The sequence below is a fragment of the Pyrus communis genome, chromosome 2 (genome assembly GCF_963583255.1).
Source record: "Pyrus communis chromosome 2, drPyrComm1.1, whole genome shotgun sequence".
In the NCBI taxonomy this organism is placed as follows: Eukaryota; Viridiplantae; Streptophyta; class Magnoliopsida; order Rosales; family Rosaceae; genus Pyrus; species Pyrus communis.
The window spans coordinates 6,990,713-7,001,867 of record NC_084804.1 but is presented as its reverse complement, the minus strand read 5'-3'; the positions used below and the strand labels follow the sequence as shown (position 1 = coordinate 7,001,867).

Sequence of the window (11,155 nt, the reverse complement as noted above, 5' to 3'; positions counted from 1 at the left end):
TGTGATGGCAGTATAAAAGTTTAAAATTATTTTCGTATTGTGCTTATTACCTCTAGATCAAGAAATAGACTATTGGAGCATACGTACCCATATAGCATCCTTGTAAGCGGTTGTTTATGGTAATGAAATTATATTGTTTTTGTCAAAAAAACATTATATTACCTATTTACGTACCTACTTATGCGTGCAGTTTACTCAAGTGTTTAGGCACTTTTTAAAAAGAAAAATAAAATTAAAAAGAATAAAATCAATATTTTACACTAAACTATACTCTAAAAGGACTAAAATACACTCAAAAAGGAAGGATGAAAGTTTGAATTCGGGAAGGGATTAAAATTATATATGGTATTGAAATATTCATTTTCAGAGTTCCTTATAGACAAGTACAAAATGTCCTTCACACCAAACATTATGCATATTGAATTGGAATTGAAAAAAAATAGCCTAAATTTGTGTCCCTTATAGAATTTTGGCAATCATTTGTTGTACTGTACCAAACTCTTTATGATCATATGACTTTGCAAACTAAAGTTCGAAATAAAATATGACGATTGAAAATAATATTATTTCAAGGGATCCTTCATTTCAACAATTTTTTTTCATAAATTACGAGTTCACGAGTTTCAGAAACCGGACATTTTAAAGTTCAATTTTGATTTCGTTGTTAAACGAGCCAAGTAGTTTACACCCCAATTCGTCAACTCTGTCCATCGGCTCGAAAACTTTTGATTACGGGATAAGTTAATGCTGCCCACAATATTAAATATCTTGTCATTGAGAAAAATTTAAAAAGTTATTTTGAGAATTGACGAGGACAACGCGTAAGCCTATATATATATATCCAAACGGTGTGAACCATGCTAATTGCTAATTTTATATCCATGCATCATAATTAATCAAGATACACTAAAGCTTCCATCATCTCTCTCTCTCTCTCTCTCTCTCTCTCTCTCTCTCTCTCAGGCTAGATTGGACTCTAGTCATGATGAAGGAAGATATCTGCACCATGCAACTCATTTGTGGCAACAGCGAATTCAATGTTGCTGGGCTCAATAGCTTCGTACAGAAAGTTAAGTTTGATAAGTGCGGGAACTCCTATGCCGTTGTTGCCATCATGGGCCCTCAGAGTGGAGGTACTAAAACCTTTTACTTCAATCAATTAAAATATTAATTTGTTGAATACAAATAATATATAGTTTTCTGCAATTGGTTGGCTTGGCTTTGATATCACAGGGAAAAGTACTTTGATGAACCATCTTTTCGACACCGGGTTTCAGGAGATGGAAATAGAAAGCGGAAAGTTAGTTAGTTTTGACTTTTGCAATTAAGCATGTTAAGCATGCATGCTTTGTTTTCTACATGATCACTTATGTGCACTACTCTCTCTCTCTCTCTCTCTCTCTCTCTCTCTATATATATATATATATATGTGTGTGTGTGTGTGAATTAGTATTTGCGGATAATTAATTAAATATTCAGGAGCCAAACAACAAAGGGCATTTGGATAGCCAAGTGTATCGGCATTGAGCCTTGCACCATCGCCATGGATTTGGAGGGTAGTGATAGCAGCGAGAGAGGCGAGGTAATCATCTTTTTGTTTCGTCAGGTTTTTATCACAAATGGCTTTTATGTTTTGGCAACATATCAGTGTGATCTTTCATGTTTTGAACTTATCAGTTTAGTCATTTATCTGTTACTTTGGTCATCAAAATCGACCTTGCCATCCACTTTGGTTGGAAAGTCTGTTAGCATTCTAACGTGGCATACATGTGAGGACAAAACCAATTGTGTAATACCATGTGGATTAAATAAAAAAAATCAATTTTTAAGAATAGTATAAAAATTAAAAGGAAATGGGGTGGAGGGGTTTGAGGCGGTGGCGGAGCCTTCTTCTCCGAGAAAGTTAGCGTCTTTGTGGTACTGGGTTAGGTTGGTATTTCTGGTCATGTGCTCAATTAGGGTTGTTGGCTGGGGTTTCTGCAAAATGAGAGACAAAAATATTCAGTAATGCTTGCAGTTCTGATCTTTGCTTCTGTGGCATTATTTCCCACCATACTTTTAGCATCTTCACATGGCTATATATATAAGATTAAAAAAGAGTCATGTGAAACCAGCCCTTCTCTCCCTCTCTACTGGATTGTGACCACCCCCCTCTCCCCCACCCAACTCCCTATCAGTAAAACTCCCTAAAATTTATCATTTGGTGAAAATTTATGATGACATCTCAGTTTTTAGATGGAAAAACTAACGGAATGAAATTTTTGAAAATAGTTTAAAACCGTAAGGGATATTAATTAATGTTATTTTTGGAAAGCAGAAGAAAAACTCATGGGTGTTTTTCTAAATAACTTCCACTTTTTATGACGCTAAATTGTCGTACACTATTAACGTGGTCACAGATCAGGTCACTCGTCGCCATCTTTGATGTAGACACACAAATATAAAGCTCATGTGTTTGATCTAAGGTGACAAAATTTTGTAAATCATATGACTGGCTATTGATGATTGAATTATTATTCAAGTATAGAGTTTAAGATTGATTAATGTGCTTATTTTCTATTGGTAATACATAATTTACAAATTTGATCTAAAAAATTGATCTACCTAACATTACTTTAAAATAAAAAAAATTAAAAACCAACATTTTAAATGAAATTAAGTTGGAACAAATTCAAGTTATTATAAGTAATCGCTATATATGGTAAATACAGCTCAAACCGCCGTATATACTCACTCTTCTTACTTCTTCCTCTGCAATTTGGTTTTTCCAGGATGACACTACATTAGAGAAACAGATCGCCCTATTTGCGCTGGCCGTTTCAGACATTTTGCTCATAAATATGTAAGCTCATTGACTAGATACCCCAGGAATTACTTGACTGATAGCCCATCTTAGCCATATACAGAGATTAAATCTTCTATACTTATTTAGTGTGTGCGGCCTCCTTGTGACTTTTACTTTTTATTGATATATGTTAAGTGTATGACGACAAAGTAACAAGGGTTAAGTTTATTAATACATGTCAATCACGATAGAGGTCACAAAGAAATCACACACAAAATGGGTGTAGAATATATATTTGATCTCACCCTTTAAGAGAAGGGATCTCCATTTTTTTTAAATGGACATTAGTTGCGGGGCCCATACCATATCAAACTTTAATGATTCAAACCATTTAGTTTTCAAGTTACACCTCATAGATCATCCCTGCAAAATATTAGCCACATCAGAAATATTTGAGACATCTATTTGAGTTCAAAAAATTGACGAACTTTATATTCTTAGAATCATTGAAATTTGATCATGACAATTAAATGGCCAAATGATTTCGAATAGAATTGAATTTTTTGCAAGGATAATCCATGAACCGAGACTTATGAAATAGACAATTTAAATAGTTAAAGTTCAATGTGGAGTTGGTACCACAACTAATTCAATTTTTTAAATATATATATGGGATAGGATCAAGGAACAAACATTTTTACAAATATTTTTACACTTCTTTGTAGCTTTTAGATTTGATAACATCCAGGGGTTCTAATTTATTCATTAAATGACATAAATGTTTATGTAGATTTTAACTAATATTAAAGATAAAGTTAAAACTGAAAAAAAAAATCTGGAAAATTAAAAAAGGAAGATAAGTTAAAATATTTAATTAGACTTTGAAAACCTATTCAGATCAAGATTTGAATTCACACCTTAGCATGTAGTCGTGAAAACGAGTAAATAAACTTTGAAAACCCTAGTTGTAATCGTGAAAACAAGAAAGGATCGAGAGGTCTGCAACCTCCACTTTTGAAGCCTAATAGAAAAAACATGAAACCTCTTCTTTGCCGATGAGGTCTCCAATGCCTTGGATGAAATCTCTTCTTCATTTTTTGAAAAATAAACCCTAATAATAACCAAAGAACATAATTTGTAAATAAAAAAACATGATACCAGACATATAGGACTGATACCCAGTGTAACCCTTGATGGTAGGTGACTACTCTTTTTCTTCCATGGAGCTTCTATCGTATTTATCATCTTGTTTTCGAATTGTTCTGATAAAAACATGTTTTAACTTATCTTCATTTTTCAAAGTCTAATTAAATGTTTTAACTTATCTTCATTTTTTAATTTTCCAGATTTTTTTTTTTTTTAGTTTTAACTTTATTTTTAATATTAGTTAAAATCCACATAAGCATTCATGTCATTTAATGAATAAATAATAATCCTTGGATGTTATCAAATATAAAAACTACAAAAAAGTGTAAAAATATTTGTCCCTTGATATATATATATATATATATGTCAGGTAAGGGATAATTCAATTCTGTAGTTGGCCATATTACTATTACATTAAGGTAATGACTTGTCTGATGAATATTCAAATTATGATTATAAGTCTCAAAATGTTATTCTTATCATATTTTTTATACCATCTCTCTAATAGAGAGATGCGATCCACATGTGTGTTGGACTCTATCTCTATTAGAAAATAATACAAATATAGTATGAAAAATATGATGAGTGCACCTGTAACATTGCTCCTATTTGTCATGTATTTTTGTGTCTAGAGCTTGTTTAGCAAGAAAACGCTGGAGTGAATTTGGGTTGCAACTATCTTTTGTCCTCTAAAAAAGCTTCTGATTTCATCTAATTGAGTAGCCACTATACGAGTAGGACTTTGCCTTCGAAAAAATAATAGTTTTTATTTCAGTCCTACTCGAAAGATTTTAAACATGACAGTACGTTCGTAGTAATGATTGTTGAGTCCCACGTCGACAATAGAAAAAGAGAAATAATGGTTTAAATATCTTTATCTCACTCTAACTAACATTGAGATATTTAGTGATAAAACCTCACATACGATGGATGTGTATGTGGTAATTATTAAGTTGAGGACAATATCGGTGTTATTGAAAGTGGACATTCGGCCTGTCTATTTGATAATTCTACATGGTATTAGAGTCAGGAAGCGGGTCCGTATTACCACATGATGGGTGGATCCCCTTGGCCGCGCGTGTAGGGTGAGTTTGTGGATTTGTGAATCTCCTACTTGTGACCCACTAATTGAGTCCCACATGAAGGGGCTTGTTGAGTCCCACATAAGCAATAGAAAAAGAGAAATAGCAATTTAAATATTCTTACCCCACTCGAGGTCTTTTATGATAAAACCTCACACATAACAGATTGTGCAGGTGATAATTACTAAGTTGGAGACAGTATCATTATTGTTGGAAGTGGGTTTTCGGCCCGTCTCTCTGATAATTCTACAATAATAACCCTACGAACATATATAGATAAGAAAATTAAAGTTTTTATCAGGAGATGTCTATGGAGAAGGATTCTCTCTCCTCATAATCTCTCTCATCTTCCCTCCCCTCCTACTTGAATGATTACGGTTAAGTCATGTCAACATTTTATATTGATTTTTTTTATAAAGACAATAAGACAAAAAACAAAGTGTGAGAGGTGGGGAGGGAAGGGGATGGGAATAGGAGGGGAGAGAATCATACTCTGATATGTAAATCCATGTAAATTAGTAATTTCAACATAAATTGGAATTGGATATTATATACAGGTGGTACAATGATATTTGTCGGGAGCATGCTGCGAGCATACCTTTACTAAAAACTATTTTTCAGGTGCTCATCTTTAACTGTAACCATGTACGCATGTCTCAATATTCATTGTTGTTATTTAACATTTTCTGGTTTCTGAATATTCTTTTTGGTTTTTGTCAATGTTTGTGAATATGTTCATATAAAGGTTATGATGCGCTTATGCGGCAATCCCCCTAAGAAAACGACGTTAATGTTTGTTGTGCGTGACAAGCCAGCAAAGGTACTGAGAAACATATGAAAAGGATGATGTTTTTTAAAATGAAAATATAGAGAAATGATAGACGCACGTCAATTTTCTTTTCTTTAGACACTTTTGATTAATTTTTGTTCATTGTTTCAGTTTGATAGTCAGAAAAAAAAGTGTGTATGAGGATAAAAAGAGTGCGTGGAAAAAATTCTAAATTTGTTTACATATTACCTGTCTTGTTTGCGGGTGTTCATTTAGGCCCCTTTTGTACTGCTGGAGAAGCGCTTAAGGGAAGACACAGAGAAGGTAGTTTTATCGTCCCTGTTTTCATTCTTTATTTTTTTTTTTTTCTTCTGTATCTGCTCATATATATCTATATTCTACACTCTGCAGATGTGGAAAGCAGTTTCAAAGTCCCAAGCCCATAAAAATTCCCCGCTTACTGTGTTTTTTAATGTGAGTTTGATCTCTTATGCCTTCCACTGCTCGCTGACAGTCAGACAGCCTATGTGTTCTTTGTCTCTGATTTTAACATTTTTGAAATGAAGGTAGAAGTAGTTGCTTTGTCCAATTATCTAGAGAAGGAGGAGACGTTTAAGGAGGAGGTAAACCTTACATTAAATATCAGAAGCAATTCATCATGTCAAAAAATCATATTGCCCTTTACATTGCTCTTTTCTTGGGTTTTAATTCATGGGGTGCGTTATAGCATCTTCAAGTGCTGCACTTACATATTTACATCAGGAGAAACATTACTCATACCTGAAAACTGTTTTCAAACAACCTTAAGTAAATGCATTCATTAAAGTTTAAGTTGGTAGATACTTACAAGTATGGCCTGCACATATCATGCAGGTTACTCAACTGAGGCAGCGTCTTGTCAATTCTATTTCTCCAGGAGGCCTTGTTGGTGATAGGAAGGGAGTTGTCCCTGCCTCAGTATTTTCTCGTAGTATACAGGAGATGTGGAGAGTAATCAAATTGAACAAGGACCTGGACCTTCCTGCTCACAAGGTATATTAGTTTCCAAAATTCCCAATTAAAGAATATAATTCATTTGTCGCCATCACCTCTCTTATGCATACACTGTACCTTAATTAGGTTATGGTTGCCACTGTGCGGTGTGAAGAGATTTACACCGATATATTCAAACAGTTGATGGAAAATAATGTATGTATCTTATACTTGAATATAATTCATTTGACACTTTGAAATTCTTCTTCTACTTAATTCTATTTCATGAAAAAGGTCTTACATGAACATAATTTAGGGCTGGTTGGCATTGCAAAAAGCTGCTCTAACTGGTCTTGTACCCGATTTCGGTAGAAGGGTCAGCTCAATTCTATACAACTATCTTTCTGAGTAAGTTCAACTCTAGTTTTTACTACTTATGACATTATTTATACGCCTTGATAAATATTTATCTTGCTTAATTGTGCATCACATATAGATATGACAAGGAGGTCGTGGACTTTGAGGAAGGTGTAAGGAAGTCGAAACGACACATGTTGGAGTCGAAAGCATTGCAGGTATGGCTACTTATCTTCATCTCTAGCTAAATTTTTCGTGTTAATTAAATACTTATTCTTTACAGGTTAGGATGGTTCTTTGTACCCTATCTAAACTTGCACTCAATAAGTAAAATTACAGCACGGTTATTTGTGCCCGAAATGAAAAGAGTACGAATAGAACTACTATGTGCTTAATGCCGGAAAAGAAATGAGTACGAAGAAAAGAGACCTTTTTATTTTATTTTTATTTATTGCCATTCCTATCCATAATCTTGCATTCCTTTGGACTGTACAGTCTGCCCAGGCTGTGTACGATACCATGTTGGGACACTTATGCTCTAAAGCATTTGAAGAGTTTAAAGTGAGGGTGGCATCACTGAACCCAGAAAAAAGATTTGTTGAATCTATTCACGCCTGTAATCTTTCTACCATGCATGAATTTCGCCAAGGATGTGCTGGTATATATAATATCCTTTGTGATTCTGTTACTTGTTTCTCAAGGCATACAAATTTCTTTAAAATTACATCATCGTTGGCGTTTCATCTACTTATACTGAATGAGTTGAATTAACCATGTTAAGTTATCCTTTCAGATGCTGCCGCACAACATAGTAATTGGAGTTTTTCAAGCATTGTAGAAAAGCTTCAACGTGATATAGTACATGCAGCATCATGTATTCATAGTACAAAGTTGTCAGAATTGAAGGTCAAATGTGAGGTACACAAAACTAATCTCATTCCTGACACATTGTCTAATATATGTGAGTCGCACATATAATGATAGAGTCAATCTCCATTAGAGACTGTATTCTAGTAACTTGTTGATTTTATGTGACATCTAAAGTCCAACAAGTCTTGAGTTTGGTTGGCATCAAATCACTGATTAATTAACTCTATTAAAGACTATTGGACAATGTATGAGCAATGATAGGGTGAACTTCTATTACATACTAAATTCAATGGAGTCAGTTCTATGTGTTTCAGTACATAGAATTATTAAATAGGGTAAATTATATGTTGATTATGTACTGTTACTCAAATTACTTGTACTATGGTAAGTGGTATTTTCTCTCCATTTGTAAGTATGAATTCTTAGGTTCGACTCCCGTGGACGACGAGTTTGATATCAATTTATTATGGCTTGGTCATTGTGTGGCTTAACCGAAAAATCCCACCACCCTTTAGTATAAACCATATAATTGTATTAAAAATAAAATAAAATTACTTATTTGGGAAATTTTTTATAATGTTGACCGTAGGAACAACTTGTTGCATCCTTAACTAGTCAAGCAGACCCTGAGTTTGGGAATGGTGGAGAAGGCATGTGGGTTTCAATAAGAAGGATTCTTAAGCTTGAGACTGAAAAGGCAATATCAAGGTTAATATCTATAAAGGTTAGTTTTAAGTTGAACGAAAAAGAATTCAACGCAATGGGGCAAGATTTAAGCAACTTTGCCAGAAACGAGGTGGAGAAAAGAGCAAGATACAATATCGTTCATAATAAAGTTTTGACCCAAATGCAACAGAGGTAAAGCAAATTTGTCACTATATATATATATATATATACTCTTGTCATCTTTTTGGTTGCTTAATTATCACAGTTTAATTGGTTAACAATTTTCAGGTTTGTAATCGTCTTCTGTTACGATAGCAATTCACAGCCTAGGGTTTGGAAAAAGAAGAAGCAAATCACAGCTGCTACAAAAGAAGCCAGCTCTGCTGTAATCACTGAGAACAACTTAATTTATTATTAATCAACGGAAGTTTAACATTATTGTGTTTTTGTTTAATTAGTAACTTTTTTTCATCTCTTTTTTTGTGCAGTCCCTTAAGATTTTGGCGGTTATGGCTACCATTGACTTGGATGAGAAACCAAATTATGTTGAAGGAATTCTCTTTTCTTGTTTAACGAAAGAAACTGAAGACTCTCTTCCCTCGAGTTGGGAAAATGTATTACTAATTTAATGTTTTGCTTCGTTTATATATTTATATATATGGCAATTTAAAAAAAAATGAGATTAAGATAGATTTTTAATTGAATGGAAATTAAAATAACAAGTAAGAAAAGAAGGAAGTAGGAGAGAGAAAGTGAGTGAGTAAAACTTTGGTTACATATGTGGGCGAGGGAAGGAAAAAAAAATTTGTGCAAAATTACTGCCCATAGGTTTTTTTTTTCTTGCTAATATTTTCTTTCGATTATGCATGGAAGGGTGTAATTATATTTTATTAGTTTTCTTGTCGATAAGAATTTTATTAATAGATATGGAAGTATAGATATAGATAGGATATATATATATAATTGAACTAGCGGTTTCTTATTGAGAATTAATTCTGAACTAGGTTTCTTCAAAGGATACTCTATTCACACCGGTGCGGTGCCAAGAATTATGGGACAAGTTCAAAAAAGAGACTCAGAAACATATCGAGGAAGCCACTTCAACCGTGGTATATTTTATAACGAATCAGTTTTTATCTTACATTTAACTTGAAAATATCGTGAAGCTTTTATAGAGATAGTGGGGAATTAACTCAAGCTAATATAATACTTAATTTGCTGCTTTGTATTTTCAGAAAGCTCACAAGCGCCGTAAAAGTATGACTAGAGCGAAACTAGCAATTGGTGCGGCAGGGCTTGTGGTTAATACGGGTCTCGCAGTTATCGGAATCCCACCAGTTTTTAGTTGATCAATACTAGATTGATTGATTGGGAATCAGTTAGAATTAGTAGTTTAATGTCCGATTTTATTTCTTGTTCGTAGTTAAATTTGTCTGGTTTGTAGCTAAATTGGTTAAAAACATTCTCTCTTTCATTTGAGTTCGAATCTATCTTCACTAATATCACTTGTGTATAAATAAAAACGTTGCCTTAAAACGTCGCACAGAAATTGAAATTTTTATAAATAAGTTGTGTATTTGCTTATGCTACCAACACCTATATTTCCATGTGAACTATGTAAATAAATTTTGATATGAACTATGTATATATAATTGTCCAACAGTTTTTTCTTTTTTTAATTATATATATATATATATATATATATATATATATATATATATATATATATATATGCACATAGATTTGGTTATCTTAGGTTGGGTCAACTTCATCAGTATGTTGCTTAAAAGCAAGGATTTTTGTTGGCTTTTTCAAATTACTAATGATGGAATTCCAATGCCTTAGCCAGTTGTATCGAAATTATGTGTTTCGTTTGATCAGCCCTTTTGCAATTTTTGCATAGTGATAGAATTTCAAAATCAATTCCAGTTTGTCATTGCTCAAACAAATTCGAATTTTAGAACCAATCCCAATGAAAAATAAGCAGCTAACATAAATAGCAATGAGCAGTTAAATGTAGAGGCACAATTACGATTTGCTTAAAGGTGACCGAGTAAAGAGATAAATTGGAAAATTAACGAAAATAAGGTTGTACCAGGATGAACTATGTTACCAAATTGCTCAGCTACTGTATTAAATATGAGAAATAGAGTTAAAGAGCAGTCAATAGTGGTCGAATTCTCTTCAATATTTGCCCTGAGTCTTCAATATGAGAAATAGAGTTAAAGGAGCAATAAGTAGCAGATTGTCCAAACTTTTATGCATGGCTAAAATATGTTATTTCTGAAGTGGTCTCATAAATTATGCTCAAACTTGTGTGCATGGTTAAAAGTAATGAATTTGGTCTGCAAGGATGTTTGAAATTTACTTTTTGCATTTTGGTCTTATTAAAATGAGAGAGAATTATAAAAAATAAAAAAAAGGAAAAAAAAAATTTGGAAATCTAATCTGTGCATGCAGAAAAAAACCCAACCACCTAAAAAGATGAGTATATGTAGTAGCAATCAT

General features: G+C 33.1%; 1 protein-coding gene across 3 annotated transcripts; it reads left to right on the top strand.

Moving 5' to 3' along the window:
- Positions 1-844: 844 nt before the first annotated feature.
- Positions 845-10,148, top strand: LOC137725391 (protein ROOT HAIR DEFECTIVE 3 homolog 2-like). Of its 3 annotated transcripts, XM_068464055.1 has the most exons (20): positions 845-1,133; positions 1,234-1,300; positions 1,480-1,582; positions 2,772-2,842; positions 5,571-5,634; positions 5,759-5,833; positions 6,059-6,106; positions 6,194-6,256; positions 6,349-6,405; positions 6,656-6,814; positions 6,902-6,970; positions 7,071-7,162; positions 7,251-7,329; positions 7,607-7,769; positions 7,905-8,029; positions 8,571-8,839; positions 8,936-9,032; positions 9,136-9,261; positions 9,652-9,756; positions 9,883-10,148. In XM_068464055.1, the coding sequence occupies exons 1-20, from the start codon at positions 983-985 to the stop codon at positions 9,994-9,996; spliced, it is 2,097 nt and encodes a 698-aa protein (XP_068320156.1). In that variant the 5' UTR covers positions 845-982; the 3' UTR covers positions 9,997-10,148. The 3 variants fall into 3 exon arrangements, with proteins under 3 accessions (XP_068320156.1, XP_068320157.1, XP_068320158.1); XM_068464056.1 differs by lacking the exon at positions 5,759-5,833; XM_068464057.1 differs by lacking the exon at positions 1,234-1,300 and having other exon boundaries at positions 995-1,133.
- Positions 10,149-11,155: the final 1,007 nt, after the last annotated feature.